The 19,959-nt window shown below is 57.5% G+C and overlaps 3 protein-coding genes across 30 annotated transcripts in view; 1 reads left to right on the top strand and 2 right to left on the bottom strand.

The window, feature by feature from the left end:
- Positions 1 to 1,259, top strand: part of SLC6A9 (solute carrier family 6 member 9) — a 35,593-nt gene extending 34,334 nt beyond the window's left edge. For all 10 annotated transcript variants that reach the window (XM_030823727.1, XM_030823735.1, XM_030823729.1 and 7 more), the window contains one exon: positions 10 to 1,259. In XM_030823727.1, coding sequence (XP_030679587.1) covers positions 10 to 204 — 195 coding nt within the window. In that variant the 3' untranslated portion in view covers positions 205 to 1,259. The remainder of the gene's footprint in view (positions 1 to 9) is intronic.
- Positions 1,221 to 6,658, bottom strand: CCDC24 (coiled-coil domain containing 24). 14 transcript variants are annotated; one of them, XM_030823750.1, is made up of 8 exons: positions 6,348 to 6,658; positions 5,974 to 6,041; positions 5,722 to 5,838; positions 4,093 to 4,170; positions 2,898 to 2,952; positions 2,390 to 2,459; positions 2,204 to 2,282; positions 1,221 to 1,812 (listed from the first exon to the last, which is right to left on the bottom strand). In XM_030823750.1, exons 1-8 carry the CDS (start codon positions 6,486 to 6,488, stop codon positions 1,590 to 1,592), a joined length of 831 nt encoding a protein of 276 aa, XP_030679610.1. In that variant the 5' UTR covers positions 6,489 to 6,658; the 3' UTR covers positions 1,221 to 1,589. The 14 variants fall into 14 exon arrangements, with proteins under 14 accessions (XP_030679610.1, XP_030679598.1, XP_030679599.1 ...); XM_030823738.1 differs by having other exon boundaries at positions 5,935 to 6,149; positions 6,348 to 6,576; XM_030823739.1 differs by having other exon boundaries at positions 4,093 to 4,167; positions 5,935 to 6,149; positions 6,348 to 6,576.
- Positions 6,659 to 7,196: 538 nt separating this feature from the next.
- Positions 7,197 to 19,136, bottom strand: B4GALT2 (beta-1,4-galactosyltransferase 2). 6 transcript variants are annotated; one of them, XM_030823721.1, is made up of 8 exons: positions 18,725 to 19,126; positions 16,894 to 17,249; positions 16,443 to 16,678; positions 13,321 to 13,511; positions 12,982 to 13,104; positions 12,756 to 12,860; positions 12,256 to 12,413; positions 7,197 to 8,073 (listed from the first exon to the last, which is right to left on the bottom strand). In XM_030823721.1, exons 2-8 carry the CDS (start codon positions 17,195 to 17,197, stop codon positions 8,045 to 8,047), a joined length of 1,146 nt encoding a protein of 381 aa, XP_030679581.1. In that variant the 5' UTR covers positions 17,198 to 17,249; positions 18,725 to 19,126; the 3' UTR covers positions 7,197 to 8,044. The 6 variants fall into 6 exon arrangements, with proteins under 6 accessions (XP_030679581.1, XP_030679580.1, XP_030679582.1 ...); XM_030823720.1 differs by having other exon boundaries at positions 18,830 to 19,126; XM_030823722.1 differs by having other exon boundaries at positions 16,894 to 17,244; positions 18,830 to 19,126.
- Between the last annotated feature and the right edge of the window lie 823 nt (positions 19,137 to 19,959).

Here is a 19,959-nt window from a genome sequence, read left to right as displayed (position 1 = left end):
CTCATGCAGCGTTTGAAAAATGCCACAAAGCCAAGCAGAGACTGGGGCCCTGCCCTCCTGGAGCACCGGACTGGGCGCTACGCCCCCACCATGGCCCCCTCTCCTGAGGACGGCTTCGAGGTTCAGCCACTGCATCCGGACAAGGCCCAGATCCCCATTGTGGGCAGTAATGGCTCCAGCCGCCTCCAGGACTCCCGGATATGAGCATGGCTGCCAGGGGAGTGGCCCCACCCCCACCCCGTGCTCCCACTGCAGAGACTGGTGAGGCAGAGACCAGGTGTCTCCGCCTGCCCCCTGCCACGCCCTGGCCAGGACGGCTGCTGTCACCTTGGTCACCACTGCTAGTGCAGTCATTCATGCTCGTGTCCCCAGTGTTTACACGTCCTTTGGATGCCAAGATGGCAGCTGGGGGGAGGGGTGGGAGTGGAGGGTTGCTGGGAGGTCCAAAGCACTTTGGAGGGGTCTCGGGCCAGGTCCCCAGTGGCCTGGACGGCTTTACGTGGCCTCTGATACCCTTATACCCTGCCCTGAGCTGAGGTTCTGGGTGGGCCTCCAGCCCCGTGACTAGTGCTCCTGCCCTCAGAGCAGACCCCAGCCTCTGCCAGGCACATTTGGCTCTTCCTCCCTAGGGGCAGGATGAGGGGCTGGGGGGCTGCACAGTGTTACTTGTCAGGCTGTGCTGCCCAGCCCTGTTTATCTGTGTAATTATTTTTGTAAACATTGTATTCTCTGTGGTCGCCACCTCCTCAACCCCAGCCTCGGGTCCAGTCTGTCTTCCAGGCCTGCTTGCACCTCACTGGGCTGCTCCAGGGTCTCTGCCCCTCATTCCAGCCCTGGCTGTCAGGCCCAGCCAGCAGAGGCCCGTGATCCAGCAGCCTGCCCAAAGCATTTGTTTCTGGGGGATGGGGTGGGGGCTGCTCCACAGGAGGTTTGAGCCCAGCACCCCGGGGAAGGGGACCCTGCACGACACCCCCTTGCCCTCCCTCCATCAGGCTAAAAGCCCAGTCTTCCCAAATGTGCTGCCCTCGTTCATGTGCCAAATGGCCCCAGCCCACATGGCCTTCCCCTCTCTGGAGCGGGAGCCCCTTCTGAAGTGTCTGCATCCCTGAAGTGTCCATTTGTCCGTCCTCTGTGCAGTGACAGCCCAGGCCAAGCCACCTCTAATCCTCTGTAGCAATAACGGTGCGCCGCCCATCCCTGCCCATCATGCACCACTAGGATTTTAAAGTCCATAGATTTTAATGAAATTTCTATTCGTGTCTCTGAGTGGCTGCTGTGCTTTGTCTGGGTCCCCCAGGGGACAAGAGTCAGGCTGGAATGAGACCTCTGTCTGCCAGGCCTTTGTGGAGGCCTGGGAGGAGAAAGGCCAAAGGCTTTGATGATTGGGACCGATGCCCGGCCACTCAGCTCCAGACACCAGGGATCTGGCAAGGGGGTGGGGCAAGGGCCAGACAGACCAACAGCCTTGGGGTCCCGGCGAGAGCTCATCCAAGACCAGATCTGAAGCTGGCTGGGCCAAAGCAGCTGAGGCGGCAGCGGCAGACAGGTGCGTCCTGGCAGAAGCCAGAGCCTACTCGGTGACCAGCCCTTCAGGCTGGGGCCTGGGGTGCTGCACTGGACATAGGTGTGGAAGCTGGCCCTTCCCTGGGGCTGCACTGAAGCTGCCGTCCCCAGCGATGGGTAGTGGACTGGCCTCGAGGTCGAAGGCAGGGCTCCAGAGGAGGTGCAGGCAGGCAGCACTGGAGAGGTGCAACCCCGCAGAGGGGAAGCAGGGGGCTGAGGCCCTGTGTGGAGGACCCCAAGGGCCGCTGCCTGGACAAGAAAGAGTAACTGTGTTGGCCGGGCGCGGTGGCTCACGCTTGTAATCCCAGCACTTTGGGAGGCCGAGGCGGGCGGATCACGAGGTCAGGAGATCGAGACCATGGTGAAACCCCGTCTCTACCAAAAATACAGAAAATTAGCCGGGCGTGGTGGCGGGCGCCTGTAGTCCCAGCTACTCAGAGAGGCTGAGGCAGGAGAATGGCGTGAACCCGGGAGGCGGGGCTTGCAGTGAGCCGAGATCGCGCCACTGCACTCCAGCCTGGGTGCCAGGGCAAGACTCCGTCTCAAAAAAAAAAAAAAAAAAAAAGAAAGAAAGAGTAACTGTGAGGGGTGGTGGTCTGATCCTTCAGTCCACCCTGCCCTGTGTCTACTGTTGGTTTACCTGTGATTGGGAGAGACACAAGAAGGCCCCACAGATGCCTGCAGCTCCTGCTCCATGGCCTTCTTCTGTTCCTTTAGCTCTGAAGGAGAGATTCGGCTGAGACAGTGCCCAGCTCTTCTAGAATGTGTACAAGTGTGGGCTGGGAGCAGGAGGCTGGGTGTTCTGGGCCCTGCTCCGTGTCCTCACCTGCCAGGGTGGGCTCCAGGGCTCCCTTAGAGGGGTGGCAAGGCCTCATATACTCCTCTTCCAGGCAGCGCTGCAGGGAGAGCTGCGTCAGTGCCCAGACTCAAGGCAGGGGTGGGGCAAGGCAGGATACAGAGGCCAAGATCCCCAGGGCAGGCCCGTGCAGCCCCTTCAGCCCATCCCCCATGAGGGCAGCCACGTTCCCCAGGGAATACCAGCCTTGCGGAAGAGCTGAGTTTGGCAAGCTAGTGGTGGGGCCTGCACCCAGACTTAGGTAAAGGAAGGAGGCAAAAGACCTAAAACGGTTGGCCCTGGCCTTAAGGGCTCAACTAGAATCCTGGGCCTCCAGGATTTTGCAGCTGCACACAAGCATGCACCCCTGAGAAATGGATGCAGGACTCACACAGCCTGCACATGCACCTATGTATGCACACAGGTACATGGGTCTCACCCAGGTGAGAGTCTACGCTCAGCAGTGAGGCTCAGGGGAGGGCCCAGGGCTGCGGCTCACCTGCAGGATGGGGATCTCCCTCTCCAAGGTGTGACACTCCTCCTCCAGAAGGCCCCTGGGAGATGACGGAGCAGCAGCCAGAACCCGAGACACAGGACCAGGGCTCAGCTGAGTCCACCACATGGCCCCAACCTCCAGCCTCAGCAGAAGCCCCACCCAACCTGTCCTTCCTCAGCCCGCACTGCCCTCTGCTGCTTGGGGGCTGCCCCAGCATAGACTTCTGGCACCTGCAAGGCTCTTTCTGGGCAGGAAGTGTCTTCCCCTCGCCTGCCTCACCCTGGCAGGCATCCTTCTCTCTCCCACACTTGTGCACTGTGATTCTTCTTGCCTCCATCTTCCCCCACATCACAGCCCTTCCTCTGCTTAAAATCCTCTGTGGCTACCCCTGTGTCAAGATATTTATATTTATTTTTGAAACAGGGTCGGCCAGGCGTGGTGGCTCACGCCTGTAATCCCAGCACTTTGGGTGGCTGAGATGGGCGGATCACGAGGTCAGGAGATCGAGACCATCCTGGCTAACACGGTGAAACCCCATCTCTACTAAAAATACAAAAAAATTAGCCGGGCGTGGTGGCAGGCATCTGTAGTCCCAGCTACTCGGGAGGCCGAGGCAGGAGAATGGTGTGAACCCAGGAGGCGGAGCTTGCAGTGAGCCGAGATCACGCCACTGCACTCCAGCCTGGGCGACAGAGCAAGACTTCATCTCAAAATAAAAAAAAAAAAAAGAAAGAAAGAAACGGGGTCTTGCTCTGCCACCCATCATGACTCACTGTAGCCTTACCTTCCAGGGCTCAATCAATCTCCTCTCACCTCAGCCTCCCAAGTAACTGATAGAGGCGTGCACCACCATGCCCAGCTAATTTTTATATTTGTTTTGGTAGAGATGGGGTTTTGCCATGTTGGCCAAGCTGGTTTCGAATTCCTGGGCCCAAATCATCCTCTTGCCTCGGCCTCCCAAATTGCTGGGATTATAGGCATGCACCATCATGCTCGGCCATGGCATCTGTACTTGGCTGCTTCCTGAAAGCAACCTCACTAGCTCTGTAGCAGCCAGCTCTTTCCACCTCTCAGCCTTACGCACATGGGTCTCCCCGCCAAGTATATTACCCACCTCCTGTCTCACAATCCCAGCACCTCAAGATCCATCCCTGTCTCCACCCCTGCCTACACACACGCAGGTGCCCCTGGGCCTCACCTCAGGTGTCTGGCCACCTGGTCAATGTTGGACACGTTCAGTTGGTCCTTGATGATGCTGAGATCTCTGTGACCGCTGCTGGCAATGAAGTCACTATCAACTCTCCCCATGTTGCTCACCTCAGGCCTTCAGGACCCAAATATCACTTCTAGACAACTGTTTCTTTTCTCACAAAGGCAATATAATATAGTACAAAGAGTGAGTTTGGGAGCCTAGGTTTGCAAATGAGCTCTGCCACCCTTCATTGTGTGTGACTTCAGACAAATCACTTATCGCTTCTGAGCTTTAGTTTCTTTTCCTTTTTTTTTTTTTTTTTGAGACAAGATTGTGCTCTGTTGCCCAGGCTGGAGTGCAGTAGCACTATCTTGGCTCACTGCAGCCTTGACATCCCGGGCTCAAGTGCTCTTCCCACATCAGCCTCCTGAGTAGCTGGGACTATAGGTGCGCGCCACCATACCTGTTCAATTTTTTGCACAGGGCCGGGCGTGGTGGCTCATGCTTATAATCCCAGCACTTTGGGAGGCCGAGGCGGGCGGATCACGAGGTCAGGAGATCGAGACCACAGTGAAACCCCGTCTCTACTAAAAATACAAAAAAAAAAAATTAGCTGGGCGTGGTGGCGGGCGCCTGTAGTCCCAGCTACTCGGAGAGGCTGAGGCAGGAGAATGGTGTGAACCCGGGAGGCGGAGCTTGCAGTGACAGCCTGGGTGACAGAGCGAGACTCCGTCTCAAAAAAAAAAAAAAAAATTTTGCACAGATGGGGTCTCACTATGTTGCCCAGGCGGCTGCTGCTGCTGCTGCTGCTTCTTTTCTTCCTCTTCTTTCTTCTTTTTTTTTAGAGACAGGGTCTTTGTCACCCAGGTTGGAGTGCACAGGTGCAATCATAGCTCACTGTAGCCCCGAATTCCTGCGCTCAAGCAATTCTCCCACCTCAGCCTCCCAAGTAGCTGGGAATACAGGCGTGTGCCACCTCATCTAACTTTTTTTTTCACTTTTTGTAAAGATGGGGTCTTCCTGTGTTGCCCAGGCTGATCTCAAACTCCTGGCCTCAAGCCATCCTCCCGCCTCAGCCTCCCAAAGTGCTGGGATTACAGGCATGAGCCACTATGCCCGGCCTTTAATTTCTTCTTGTGCAAAATGGAGATTTTGCCCACCTCCTCAGGCTGTGTGAGGATTAGAAAAAGTTGCTGCCATCCACTTATGAATATTTTATCTCATTCAGTCCCAGCTGTAAATACCATTTGTGACCATCCTCTTCAGCTCTCCCTGCCTCCCTAGCCCAGCCCTCACTCCAGTTCTCTATGCCTGAGGAACAACTGCCTGCTGGACATGGCTTCCTTTCTTCCCTCTTCCTACGAAGCTCTTCTCTTTCATCTCCTTGAAAACTGCTCCTCATACTACAACAGGCAGATCAAACCACTTTCTCCAGGAAGCTTTGCCTGTCCCCAGGCTAGGCAGGTGTTTCCTCTGGGTTTCCGTAGCCCTCATGGGCTGATCTCTATCTCAAGTGGCGGTGGAAGTGCCCAGCCCGTGACTAGAATCTCCTGCACGGAGCCAGGTGCAACCCACCAGTGGGCTAGGGCCCTCTGCCAAGCAGGGACAGATCCCTCTCTCCTACCATCACCTTACCTGGGCCCACCACCTCTCATCTGGAATATCTCCTGTTCTGGAAAATCACACGTGGGCTCCTCCAAGGCAAAGTGCAGGACCCTGGGGCTATACTGGACCCAAGCTTGGGCCTGGTCCCTGCAGAAGGTGCACAGGAAGGAAGCTGAGAGGCTCCTTTCTGGAAACCACAGAAAAGGCAACCCTGGCTCCTTGTTAGGGGCAGGGCTAGCCCACCTGGTATCTAGAGAAAGGGCCCAGGCCTGAGGCTCCCACCTGCCCTCACAGATGGCTTTGTGGCGGAGACTCTGGAGCAACTGCCGGAGTTCCTGGCGCAAGAGGTCCTTTAGGAGAGGCGGTGGTGCCAGAAGAGAAGAGGGGTCAGAGATGGGGCGGGAGCTGGGGGCTTGAGAGGATCGAGCCTCTTGGAGCAGTGCCCGTAACATCGCCACCTGCAAGGAGAGCTGGGATATCTTGCCGGTCGACTGGGGAGGGGAGTTACCCGAATGGTGGGGGCTGGGGGAGTGAGGGAGAGGGCGGAGTCAAAGGGGAGACCAGGATAGGATCTCGGGAGTTACCCGGCAGGGCCAGGGACCCGCAGGAGGTGGGAAATCGCCCGAGTCGTGGGGCAGGCCAGGGGCGTGGCCCACCTTCCCTCTCCCCACCTCCGCCCGCAGCTCCAGGCTCAGGTCCACCGCCGCCTCCCCCAGAATCCTCTTCACTTCGGGTCGCTCCCGGAGCGGAACGTGCTCCTCCACCAACTCCCACAGCGAGGGGGAGTGCCGGAGCATGACCCACCGGCGCCTCCGTCCCCGGCTGGGACCTACGGGCCGCAGGTCAGAGTGCAGGACGTACCGCGGGCCCGCCGGCAACGCACACCAAACCCCGCCCGTCTATGGGCCCCGCCCTCTCCCAAGCCCCACCCATGCTCTGCCGCTGGTCCCCTCGGGTGGGATTGCCCGGTCCGGAACCGCCAGTCCTTGGCGCTCTCTTCTGCCCGGCTTTTGGCCGATTCGGATGCCGGGGACTCAGAAACCAGGCAGTGGGAACCAGGGCCCTAGCCCCACCTCTTCCGCGTGGCCATCACCCGGGAAACCACGCCGCGACTCTAGGGCCCCGCCCCCTCCCGTGTTTGGTCCGGCGGGCGGCGCGTACCGGCTGGGAGTTAAGACTCAGCTTGGTGCTCCACCGAGTCCTGACCCCAAGCACTTTGGGCTCGGCCCTGGGCACCTTTAGGCCTCAGGGAGCGTGTTAAGACCTGAGAAATCTGGGTCCACGGGTTTATTACTTCGTCGCCTCCACTGGCCCAGAAGCAGTGCAAGGACAAACTTCCCCTTAATGCCAGTGAAAGCCTAGGAAGTGGCAGCGCTCGGAGAACCACGGTGGCCCGGGTCAGGTTTACTTGTTGGGCCAGGTACCCCAAGTGCCCTTCCACCACAACACACTCAGGGTAACCACGTTCAGGGACCCGACCCCCACCCCCAAACAGACAAGGGAGCTGCTCCATTCACGTTTTTTACTAAAGCACCCACACAAGTTTCTGTGCAATGTACAAACACAAGCCGGCCCTGGGGCTCCTGCCTCCTCTCTCAGACAGGGAGGCGGGAACCAGACTTACTGATCCAAGCCCCACCTGCCTCCCATGCAAAGGCCAACCCCAAGATCCCAGGCAGCGACACAGCATCCCCTCTGGTCCCCTCCTGGGGCTGCTCCTCAGCAGGGGGCGCACCAAAGCTTGCCCCCTACAATGTTGAATGAAAAAGGTTTCCCCTCCCCTGGGAGCAAGGGGGTTCCCAAGAGCTGAGAATTCCCCCTGGAAGAGACACTGCCCCCTAGACATACCTGCCACCCTTCCAGGCCCTAGGGGACTCAAGGGGGGGGAAACTGAGGCACAGAGAGGTGGAGTGACCTAGCCCAGGCCACTCTGCGAGGCAGTGCAGGGGCTGGCCTGACCCTGACAGTGACTGGGGCTGGGCTAGGGGGAGGGGGTCGGGAAGGAGGGTTGACTCCAAAGAGGGCCACACTTGAAGAGCCTGCCCAGGCAGGAGGCCCCCCAAAGTGGGTTCTGAAACTTCCAAGTGTAGCTAGGGGGCCTAGTGAAGACCCTCGGAAAACAGAGCCCACAGTCTCAGTCCTGGAGGTCCTCCACAGAGCAGCTGCCAGCCAGGCTGTGGTCAGTCCTCTGGCAGGCAATCTTCGGCACCGAGAGCCTCTGTCCGTTAGTGTCAGCCCCGAGGGGGCCACGACGGGGGCCGCCCAATGTCCACTGTGATATTGGTGAAGAGTGGTTGCCGAGACACCTCCAAGACCTGGTACCGCACTGACCCAATGCCGTCGCGCTTCATGGTCAGCTTTGTGTTTTGAATCTTGGTAAACCTAGATAGGATGGAAATGGTCCGCATCAGGGCTAAGAACTGTAAACCAAAAAGAAAATCCTACACCCCCCAACCAACTAAATGGACCCCCTTTTGGCCAACGGGACCCCAGGGAACCTTAAAAACAGGGTTTCCAGCTATGATGGGAAGGGACGTCAAACATGCCTTGTTATGCCCATGCCCTTTTGCAGTTTAGACACAACAAATGACCAGCATTAACGTCAAAGCAGAGATCACAAGACTGACAGAATGCATTGTTTGTGTCAATAAGATACCTAATTATAAATAGGATCTAAGGCCATGCCAGGCAAGGGTTAAGTCATGCACCTCTGCACTTCAAGAAGAGACTACGCTCTAACTGCCGCGAGGATTTTCTTTTTCTGTGGCAGCTAAACAAGTACAGGACTTGAGATAACCAATATTAAAACAATTCGTATAATGTGGTAATATAAATAATAGACAAAAAATTTGCAGCTCACCCACTGTCAGATGCTGACCCCTACGCCCCTGTTCCACAAGCCATAATTATAGCTTTGGTGGGACAAGAGACTGATTTCAGTAACTTTCTCCTGATAAGACCATCGGCCATGGACGGGTTCCAGCCAGTCTACAGAGGATGCACACTTGAGTGCTTTTGTCTTTTTGACGTATAGGGCCTAACTGCGAAACATTTAAATATTAAGTCTCCACTCCAAGGTGAACATGGATGGTATATAACATGCATGTTTGTTCAATATGCATATGTCAGGACCCCCTCCGTAAATATTTGTAGTTCTTCCGGTAACCTGTTGACCAATCCATTCAACTAAAATTCCTATCTTACTCCTCCCTCCCTCCAAGTGCCTGTTAAGGCTTTGGCTGGAGGCTCTGCTTCCTAGCCAGTGGGATGGCCAGCCTGCAGGTTGTAACCCTTTATAAAAGAGAAATAAAGTCTCCTTTTCAAATTTATTGATCTAGTGATTTTTTTTGTTTTGTTTTTTGAGACAGAGTACAATGGCGCCACCTTGGCTCACTGCAACCTCTGCTTCCCAGGTTCAAGCGATTCTCCTGCCTCAGCCTTCCGAGTAGCTGGGATTACAGATGCCTGCCACTGCGCCAGCTGATTTTTGTACTTTTAGTAGAGACGGGGTTTCACCATATTGGTCAGGCTGGTCTCGAACTCCTAACCTCAGGTGATCCACCCGCCTTGACCACCCAAAGTGCTGGGATTATAGGCGTGAGCCACCTCATCCAGCTGATCTAGTGATTTTCAAGTTAACACCACCAAACCCAATATGGGATCTCTGGGGCCTAGGCTTAAGCCATCCTGGCTCCTTCCAGGGTTGACTTGGCAGGAGCCCTTCTGCTCTTGCATTGGCCCTCAAAACAGAGATGTCAACTGCTTCAGTCAGAAAACAGACGTCTGACACCCTCACAAATCTCTCAGCTCAGACCTTTTTTTTTTTTTTGAGACAGAGTCTTGCTCTGGTGCCCAAGCTGGAATACAGTGGCGCGATCTCAGCTCACTGCAACCTCTGCCTCCTGGGTTCAAGCGATTCTCCTGCCTTCGCCTCCTGAGTAGCTGAGACTACAGGTGCAACACCACCATGTTCGGCTTTTTGTTTTGGTTTTTTGAGACGGAGTCTTGCTCTGTTGCCCAGGATGGAGTGCAGTGGTGCAATCTCGGCTCACTGCAACCTCTGCCTCCTGGGTTCAAGAGGTTGCCTCCCAACCTCCTGCCTCAGCCTCCCGAGTAGGTGGGATTACAGGCGCCCACCACCACGCCCAGCTAATTTTTTTGGTATTTTTAGTAGAGATGGGGTTCACCATTTTGGCCAGGCTGGTCTCGAACTACTGACCTCAGGTGATCCGCCCACATTGGCCTCCCAAAGTGCAGGGATTACAGGCATGAGCCACCGTGCCCAATCTTTTTTTTTTTTTTGTATTTTTAGTAGAGATAAGGTTTCACTACGTTGGCCAGGCTGGTCTCAAGCTCCTGACCTTAAGTGATCTGCCTGCCTCAGCCTCCCAAAGTGCTGGGATTACAGGCATGAGCCACGGTGTGAGGTCAGCTCAGACCTTTCTAAGCCTGAGACCAGGCATCCCACAGGCACCTCAAGCGCAATCAGATGCATCATTTTTACTCCCCACGCCTGTGCCATTTTCTCTGTTCCTCGTTCTTTAGTGACTCTCTTGCCAGCTATTTATTGAGCATCACCATGTGCCAGGCTGTGCTCTAAGCACCAAGGCTACCGCCATGGCCATGACAGGTGGGGTCCTTCCTCTCACGGCAAGTTGGCTTCTCTAGGGGAGGGAGGTAACAGAGAAAACATCGGAGTGCTAAGAGAGACAAGAGGGCATACGTGACACTGAGCTGAGGGCAGGGGCAAAGCACTCCAGGCAGAGGTCAGAGCACATGGTGACCCTAAATTGGGAATAAGATTTTGCACAGCTGAGTGGCTAAACCTGAATGGGGCACGTGGAAAAGCAGAATATTAGCTTGGAGGTTCAAGTATACCATGCAAGGGCAGGGCTCTAAGTCAGAGCGAGCAGCTCGTATTTTCATTCTCACAGAATGAAATGTGTAAAGGCTCTGAGAAAGGTTTAACCCAGTGTGGTGGGAGAGCCATAAACAGGGAAACCAGTTGGAGGCCACTGCAGTAGTCCAGGCAGGATCCCAGAGGTTGGACTAGGATAAAGGTAGTAAAGGGGGAGAGCAAATGGACTCAAATAAGTTTTAAGGGTGGCAGTGAATACTACTTGCTGATGGGTTTGGATATGTAGGGTGAGGAAAAGAAGAATCTAGAACTCCCGGATTTTAGGCAACAGCAACTAGGTGGAGAGAGTTCACAGAGTTTGTGAACTCTGTGAATTTGGTATCAGGCTGGCTGGGAGAAGGGCCTAAAGGGTGTGTGAAATGTAAACAAGGGCTTCTTGACACTGCTGTGTGACTTGTGCTAAACTTTCTGGGGGTGGGAGACCCAGAGTAGTCATACCCAATCCGTGAATCCAACATTCACAGAGTTCGTTAAGCCAGAAACTTCTTGCTATCTTGCCACGTCTACAACCAAGCCAGACATGTGTAATTGCTGGTGGCACTCAGGTAGGCTACTCCTGAAACAGGACCAAGGCTCCTGGCATGTACTATGGAGCTCCACTCCTCCCCAGATGCCCTGAAGCCCCTCTCCTCTTGGTCTCTTACCCGTTTCCTGCTGACCATAGTTTTCATCAGAACTGCTTTTTTCATCGGCTCCCTGTGCCTCCCCAGTGCCTCATGCTTCCAGGCACCAACCCCACACCAGGGCTACAAACCATCTCCCCCACTCCTACCCCGTGTTCAGAGTAGAAAAACCCTCCTGCTCAAGCTGGGGACACAGCACCTCCATCCCCAGGCCCTGTCCCACCATGCTCCCTCAGACTCCATCGATTCCTTCAGGCCGGGCTGACTTTCTCTCCTTCTCCACCCAGCGGCTATGCTAGGCTTTCACCTTCCTGAAGCTCAAACAGTGTGCCTTCCAAACACAAACCCCACCCCGCCTCTCCCTGCTTCAGGTTCTTCCATGACTCCACAGTCCTCTGGGACAAAAGTGAACCTCCCATCTGGTATTCAAGACCCCTGACATGTACATGGTGAAAGGGCAACAGAAGAAAAACCCCTAACATCCAGACCTGACTTTCCCCCCGCCCCACTGTCACTATCAGCCTTCAGAGATCTTAAAACCAAATAGTTTCAGACTCTCGGTATACATCATACATGTTCACATTCCAGACTCTTCCAGATATGATTCCCCTTATCCAGGCTGGCTTCCTCTATTAGCCTGGGGAATGTAACACTGTGCCCAAGGTAGGCGTGAGGCAAATATTTGTTAAATGAGTAGCTATTTCAAACTCCAGGTTACCATCACCTCCTCCAGGAAGCCTTCCATCACCAGTCCCTCTTCTGCCAAGAGAACACCTTGCCTTGATCACCTTGTGCTATAACTGCCTGTTTCCATGACAATCTCCCTGCCTAGAATGAACTTCATAAGGGAAAGCACAGATTGGGTATGACTACTCTGGGTCTCCCACCCCCAGAAAGTTTAGCACAAGTCAGAGCAGTGTCAGGAAGCCCAGGAAGCCCTTGTTTACATTTCACACATCCTTTAGGCCCTTCTCCCAGCCAGCCTGATACCAAATGTGGCTACCTCCTAAGAGATACACCCACCTCCTTCAATTTCAGAGGGGTGGACACTGTCTTTCCATACCCCCTTCCCATACTGTGCAGGTCCCCTTTGTCGGGTCCACAGGAGCTGTGCCCAGCACCCACTAGCTCTTCTTGTCCTATCTGCCCCGGCAGGGGTCCCACAGGTGCACGAGTGAGGTCTGCGAGGGCACCAATGAGAATGCAATCTACTCAATGACTATTTAGGCCCTGACATTAAATTCTAGTCACCTCTAGGAATCAGGCCAGGGGTAAGAGATATTGGGCTGAGGCTGGGCTGGGGGTTGGGGGACAACAATCAGGGTTGCTAGCAGTCACCTCTAGGACTGAGGGGCCTTGGATCACATCAGGGAATCAGTGGCACTGGGAGTCACCTTTTTGCAGTCAAGGATGCTTGGAGGTCCCCCACGGGGGGGGGTCAGGGATCGGGCCACTTGGGGTCAAGAGTTGGGGATATTGGGAAGTTGCCTCTGGGGAGTAAGGGGTGAGGGTGCCGGGGTCACCTCTGAGGGTTGGGTTCGTTATGCTTGTCACGGTCGTGCTTGATCATGCGGTAGCGGCCGATTCGGATGTCTGGGCGTGAGATCTTCATCCCAGTCAGGGAGATCCTGAGGATGGGGACGGACAGACTGGAACAGGCCCCAGGAAGGACAACGAACCTCACCCAGTCTGCACCTCACCCCCCCCACCCCAGCCACCCAGCCTATTCCCCACCGCGTGCTCACTCACCGGTTGAAGATGTCATCATCCTCGCCACCCCAGCCCCAGTACTCGTTGGGGAAGCCATTGATTCTCAGAAACTGAGCCTTACTCAGGCCTGACACACCTCCAAAGTAGCCAGCATAGGGCAGCCTGTGGCAATGGGAAGGCAGGTGTCAGTAAGGGTCCCAAGGGGACTCCAGGGGAAGGACCAGAGACTGGGTCGGGGGGAATGTCCAATGGGGTCCAGGGAGGATCACCAGTGGGGTCTGGGCCGCGGCCAGGAGCAAGCGGGGCCCCGGGGCTGGAAGTGGGCCTGTGTCTGGTGGGGGCAGGAGGGCTGGGTCTAGCTGAGAAGAGAGCCCTCACCGGAAGCCAAACTTGTCCATGGCAATGGCGAAGTGGCGGGGTTGGTCGCCGCAGCGGTATAGGTTGCGGTCATCCATGGGGACCAGGTCCACATCGCTGAAGATGAAGCAGTCATAGGCGGCATCCTCCTTCAGCGCCTCTAGGAAGCCCACGTTGAGCAGCTTGGCCCGGTTGAAGGTGTCTTCACCATGCTGGGTAGGGGGAGGAGCAGGTCAGCTCTGGGCCTGTGACCAACAAGCACCTGCCCTTTTGCCACTCTCCAGAGCAGTCTCTGGGGATCTACCAGCCCCCTCGCTGCACGGTTCCTCCAGGCTCTCAGGATCTAGTCCAGCTTCTCCACTGGGATCTGGCCTACAAAGGCCTTTCATATGTGGCTCCAGCCTCCTCTCTGGCCACTGCCCTCAGATCCCGAGGCCCAGCCACACAACATCCCTCAGCAGCCCTGGAATATGCCAGACTCTTCCTTGCCTCCAGGCCTTGGGGTTAGCAGTACCTGTGCTTGTCACACTCAGGGCTGGAGCGGCTCCCCTGATCAAACTTCCCCACCCCAGTATACTTATTCCTTCCTTCCCATGGGCTTCCTTTATGCCAATATCCATTGACAACATCAGGTGGAGTTCTCATCTCATTCACTCAAACACGCCCTGTGGCGCTCTCTCCTTTGTGCTAGCGGGGATTCTGGAGATGGCCAGCCCTGGTCCACTCCCTGCTGTGTATAGAGTCATGCAGTGAGACAAACAACGAATGCCCCAAATGACCAGTGTCTAAGATGCAGGAGCCTCAGGCTCCCTGGAGCTGCATCCAGCTGCCTGGGCAGCCTCTGAGACCAGGACAGGTCTGGGCTAGATTCACTTGTCTCTCCAACAAAATGACAAGCAGAGGGGCTATAGGCAGTCACAGCCCAGCAAGCCTGGGGTCCCCTGAGAATTGGGGTTGCAGGGGTCCTGGCCATGCAGGCCTAAGCACCAAACTCTGGACTAGGACTAGCGGGGAGCATTCAGTGGGAGGCGCTGACCCCTGAGCCCCTGGCCCAACCTGCAGTCTCCAGGCTAGAGCCAGAAAGGCTCCTGGAGAGGGGGTCGGTGAGTGGCCTTTCTGGAATGAGCGGAGAGAAAGGCCCTCTTCTCCACCAGCAAAGCCACTGCCGGAAGAGGTGGGAGCTGCTCCCCTCGGGAACTCTGACCTGCCCAGCCCCGCCAGCTCTCTTCCCTCCCTCTCCTGCACCTCCTCTTCCCCCAGCCCTTGGAGAGACCGTCGCTTTCCTCCCAGCTCATCAGCACTCCTTCTGACCTCTCACCAGCCAGGAGCCCTGTGTCTCTCCCACAGGGCTCATAAACATGCTCAATCCTCTCCCATCTGAAAAAACAAACCTCCCTCCAGCCACCACCCTACCTTTTGCCTTCCTTTCTCAGCAGGGATTTTTTTTAAAGAGTTGTCTCTAATTGGTTATTTCCATTTCGTCAAATCCGATTCCTTCTTCAACCCACTGCAATCTGCTTCCGCCCCCACCATGCCCCTGAAATGGCTCTCGCTGGGCCCACCTTGTTGCTAAATCCACTGGACGAGTCTTGGTCCACATCCCTCCTCACACCCCCACAGTGCCCATGCAGCTGCCATGTCTCCTTCCTGACACTGACTGCCGGGTTTCCGGGATCCCACACTCCCCTGGGTGTCCTCCGGCCCTTCTGGCCAAGCCTCTCGGCCTCTGTATCGGCCTCTTTCTCCCTCCATCCCTGAAGTGCTGGCTTCCTCCTCTCATGCCCCTTGCTCCCTGGCAGGTCAGACGTTGTTGGTTTTAGGGACCAGACCGTCTTCATCCTGGTGCTCCCAGATCCCTCTCTCCACTGCAGACCTCCCTTCTGGGTCCAGACTCATTTGTCTAACTGCCTGCTAACGTGTACTTCCCACAGGCGCTCAAACTCATCACACGCAAGAAAGGATTCAGAGTCACACTCCCCCAGAGCTGGCCCAGCTCCTGTGTCCCCATCTCACTCACAGACACAGCCATCCCCATAGCCAACAGCCAAGGCGGAAACCCTTGCGCTGTCCTGACGTCGCTCTTTTCTCACTCTCCACTACTTGCGTAACATCCCCGCTTCTTCCCCACGACTCCCGCCCCACACATCCGCAGGGTCACCGCCTCTTTCCTGGGCATCGTCCTCTCTTCCAAACGGGCCACCCTGTCTCTAATCTCCCCTCTCCATCCATGCTCCATATGCCACCAGAGCGACCTTTCTACAAAGAAAACACACAAGTCACTCTCCCTTTACAACCTTACATGGTGCCCTGCCACCTTTGCGCTGGACTCACTGCCAGCATGCCTCCCGAGACATTTCTGTTTGACTTCCAACTCCTCCAGCCTCATTTTTGCTACCCAGCCCACATGCTGGACACCACACCTCAGCCAATAGTTCGTGAACATGAGGCCAGTTATCTTGCTGGCCCTGCATCCTCCAGGTCCCTCTGCCTAGAATGCTGGCTTCTCCAGACCCTGATGCCTGCTCATCCCTCAAGACCCATCTCAGCAACTGCTTCCCAACCCCAGGGCTGGACTGGGGCCCTCTGTGCTCCCATGGCCCTCTGCTCCACCTCCACTTGTGCCCCATCATATGGGAGGGACCCATGTCCAAGTCTAGGAGGTCTCTGTGGTTGGGGAGGGGGGGACCTGCATCAGAGGTCCCTTCTGGGGCCTAGTGGCCAGCCCTAGCCAGATCCACCAAAAGCCTTAAGATGCTGAGCTGAGTGCCCTGGCCTCAGCTGTGGCTGGCACCTAGCCCAAAGGGTTCTGCAGGCTTCATACTTCTTTCAGGGTCTAACTCCCTCTCCTCAGGGCCCTCGACATCTCCTCCTACAGCATACCCAAGGCCTGTACCACCATGGGGTGAGGCCTGCCAAGGGTAGAGCGTGGGGCTCAACCCCTTCTGAGACCATGCACACACCTGCCAGTGTGCATGCCAACATTCACACGCACACACTGTGTGCACACATTCCTGTGCACACTGACAAATACCGACTCCCCATGCCCAGGTCCATCCACATATCCACACGGGCAGACAAGGACCCACAAATGCCCCCAACCCACATATATACACCAACAGGCACATGGACCCCCGCATGGGCACCTGGCTGATGACATAGACGCCGTAGCGCAGCCGCTGCCGCCTCAAGATGGGGTGTAGATAGTGGAGCCAGTAGCGCAGGTGGTGTTCCCGGTGTCTAAAGGGGATGATGACCGCCACCGTCTGGGCTGGGGTGCAGTCGGGCGGCGTGTATCGGCCGCCCATGAGCACGCCTGGGTTCTCCCTCTGCACCCGCTCCAGGGGCATGGGTGAGGTAAACTCGATCAGCAGTCTGCCCACTGCAGGCAGGACAGTGTCAGGAATCAGAGCATTGGCCAGAATCCACAGATACCTGCCCCCACCCTCAGCCTGGGGGTGGGCTAGGGAACTCCAAGAATAGCCCTCTGACAACAGACCTGGACCCTTGGCACCCCCATGGGTCCAGATGCCATTTATCTAGTCAAACCAATAAAACCCTGTTTCCCCACAGGCAGGCCCTACCCTCCAGGCTCACCAAGACCAGGTGGCGAGTCAGGACAGGGTGGCAGCATGGGAGCCGTGGGACCGGGCCGGGCACTGGGGACCTCAGGGAGCCCGGAGCTAGAGACGGTGGCGTTGGGCCGGGAGCAGTTGCTGCTGCTGCTGGCAGCTGGGTGGAGGGCACGGGCAGGGCCTCGGGCACTGAAGCGGCTGAAGAAGGCCAGGTGCTGGGCGTAGACGTCAAAGTAGAGGATGACGGCCACGAGGAAGTGCAGCAGGCAGAGAAGGAGCACAGCCTTGCAGACGCGCTCCAGCGTCCCCCCCAGCAGTCTGCTCATCCCGCAGGCGGCCACTGGCCCGCCCAGTGGGCCCGGGCATCCGGCTGCTGGCCTGAGCAGGGTGGGAGGGAAACAGATCCAGCAGGTCAGGGCAGGACAGGCAAGGCTGCCCACCTACCTCCCACTCAGCTGCTCACACTCGTGGGCCACACCTCACACTGACCTGCTCATACCCTTTCACGCTCACAGACTCACGTACTTACCTCCAAACAGACACCCAGGCACAGTTCCCGGCAACTCAGTACTCACATCCTCAAGCACACCCCACTACTAAGCCACAAACACTTAGCTTCCTCCACCTGACACACACACACTCAGGCACAACTCTACACACACACTCACGCATTCCCGGGAACACAGACACGTGAACTCTGACCACACTGGTTTGTACCTAAGCATGGAGACATGTTTACCTATAGACCCCTATGTGCCCCTGTGCCCCTGAGAACAGACACCTCACGTGGCAGCATCCTTAACCCAGAACTCATGGCTTGGGGAAGAGGGAAGAGACAGAACACTGTGCACCTACCATGCAGGAGCACTTTATACTCATGACTTCATTTAGTGCTTCCAGGAGCCATGGTGGGAAATGGTTTGGTCATTCAGATCCCAGAGGCAAGCAGGCCAGGCCAACTGGGACCAGGCTGGGAAGTTGCTCTCAGCATCCGGGGGGCCCAAATACAGACTGGATGTTTACAGAATCCCTTCCCACTGGAGCAAAACGTCAAAATACGGGGCAGGGCAGAGGACACCCCTCACTTAAGACCTCAAAGCCAGCCCCTTGGGACTGGGACCAAGACTCTGGGTCCTGCCCAGCACAGCTGGTTCTGATTCCCGGAACGGGATGCTTGGGCCTGGAGACGGGCACAGCACTGGGCATGGCAGGAAGGGGGTCTTGCCTGGGCGATGGCTCCAGCTGTGGTTCCAAGAGAGCGGCAGCCACTTCTGGCAGTGCTTCAGGGAGCAGGGCGAGTCTCACAGGCACACAGAATCACAGGGACACCCTGGTCTCAGCTGGTCACCCACACTCAGACACACAGAGAACTACAGTCACAGACACACCCGGGTGACAGTAACACACGAAGTCCCACACTCACAAACAAAGCCACTGCTCCTGGACTTCCACAGCCATACATCCAGGCTCCCAAGCAGCTCACACCCAGACCCACGTGCAGACATTCCCACCCTCCCTCCGGCGCAGGGGTTCTGGGTCAGGCTGGAGGCCAGGCTGAGGGGTGCGTTTGGGCGGGGCTGGCAGCCTGAACACGTGGCACCCGCGGACGAGCAGGCCGCACAGACCGGGTGGGTGTGGAGCCTGGGGGCAGGGGGAGTGGGTGGAGGGCAGCGGACGAGGCAAAGGCCAAGGGGAAACGAGTATGGAACGCCTCCCCGCGCCACGAGGCCGGGGCGAGGGAGGACAATGAGGGAGGCCGGCTGGACGCGGGCGGAGGAGCCCAGGAGGGGCGCCGGGGTGGGGGCGGGGTGGGGGCAGCCAGGCCGGGGTCTGGCCGCCGGCGCCTCTCTCACCGGCTCCTGGGTTGGGATCTCGGGGCCGCGCTCGGGGTGCCCCTCGTGGGGCTGGGTCTGGAATCTGGGGGCCCTGGGTGGGGGCCGCGCGCGCCCTCCTCTCACCCGGCGCTCGGGGCTCAGCAGGGGACGCCGCTCCGGCTTGGGCAGGGCTCCTGGCTCCGGCGGCTGCGGACGGTTCCGTCCCCCATGGCCCGGCCCCGCCGCCTCCCGCCGCCCGGTCAGCGGCCACCGCGGCCCCCGGGCCGCCTCCCGCCGCCGCCGCCGCCGCCGCCGTGGGCCATGGAGCCGAGCCGCCCCGGGGGGCAGGGCGGGGCCGGGCGGCCGGGCAGACCCACGGACCGGCGGACCCACGGACCACAGCGCCGCCGCCTCCCTCCCGCGCTACGGCGCCTCGGAGGGGCAGGCCTGGCCCGCGCGCCCGCGCGCGCGCCCCCGCGGCCCCCGCCTCCAGCACGCCCGCACCCGCCGCGCGCCGCTGAGAGCCCGCCCTGCTGGCGGCCGAACCCGAGCACCCAGGAGGCACGGACCTGGGAGAGGGGGAGGAAATGGGTCAGGCTCGTCCAAAGGGTGGGCCTAGAGGTCGGACTGGCGAGCGGGTGCAGACTGTGGAGTCCTTTAGCGGGGAGTGGGGATTGGATTGGAGCGCGAACTCCCCAGGAAGGGGACCTGGAGGTTGGGCGGACTCAGGCTGCGGGGCTAGGGATTTGTCAACACTTTAATTGGACCAAGACTCAAGGTCGGCCAGCAGAGAGGGGGCAGGACCCTTAAAGGCGTGGGCTGGAGGTGGCTGGGGCTTCTGGGGTAACAGGAAACAGGGTCAGGGAAGGAGAAAACGAGATTGAACAGGGGTGGGAGGAGCTGCCCTGGGCCCTGGGAACAAGGATCAGAGTAGAGGTTTCTGGGAGGGGCTGCTGCTGGGACAGGACCATCACTGGAGGCAGAGACCACTGCCTAGGCTCCAGGCCTCACAGGGACGGAGTTGATGGTGCCCGAATGTACAACCAGGTAAGTAGACACTGTCAGACGATTCGGGCATGGTGGTCAGTCACGGCCCTGAGCAAACGGGCCTAGAAGGACTACAGGCACAAACACACCCAGGGGCCCCTATCTGCACACTCCCTCATCCCCAAACAAGTCTGTTTGGGGGCTGCAGAGTCCGCCCAGCACCCTTGCCTCCCCACCTAGGAGCAAGCTCTGTGCAGATCAAAAGTGTGCAGTCAGAAAGCTGACAA

Source organism: Nomascus leucogenys, chromosome 12 (assembly GCF_006542625.1).
Source record: "Nomascus leucogenys isolate Asia chromosome 12, Asia_NLE_v1, whole genome shotgun sequence".
NCBI classification, from domain to species: Eukaryota; Metazoa; Chordata; class Mammalia; order Primates; family Hylobatidae; genus Nomascus; species Nomascus leucogenys.
The sequence above is the reverse complement of the archived record's forward strand: the minus strand, read 5'-3'. Positions and strand labels throughout refer to the sequence as shown.

Bases quoted from the DNA above. Each gene is read 5' to 3' on its own strand.
- CCDC24 (XM_030823738.1), bottom strand. From the start codon at position 6,488: ATGCTCCGGCACTCCCCCTCGCTGTGGGAGTTGGTGGAGGAGCACGTT. The intron at 2,953-4,092 runs GTGAGGCCCAGG...GTCATCTCCCAG, and splicing joins CAGGTGGCCAGACACCTGAG to GGGCCTTCTGGAGGAGGAGT. The intron at 2,460-2,897 runs GTGAGCCGCAGC...CTCTCCCTGCAG, and splicing joins GGGAGATCCCCATCCTGCAG to CGCTGCCTGGAAGAGGAGTA.
- B4GALT2 (XM_030823721.1), bottom strand. From the start codon at position 17,197: ATGAGCAGACTGCTGGGGGGGACGCTGGAGCGCGTCTGCAAGGCTGTG. The intron at 16,679-16,893 runs GTGAGCCTGGAG...TCCTGCCTGCAG, and splicing joins TGACTCGCCACCTGGTCTTG to TGGGCAGACTGCTGATCGAG. The intron at 13,512-16,442 runs GTGCCCATGCGG...CCCCCTACCCAG, and splicing joins GCGTCTATGTCATCAGCCAG to CATGGTGAAGACACCTTCAA.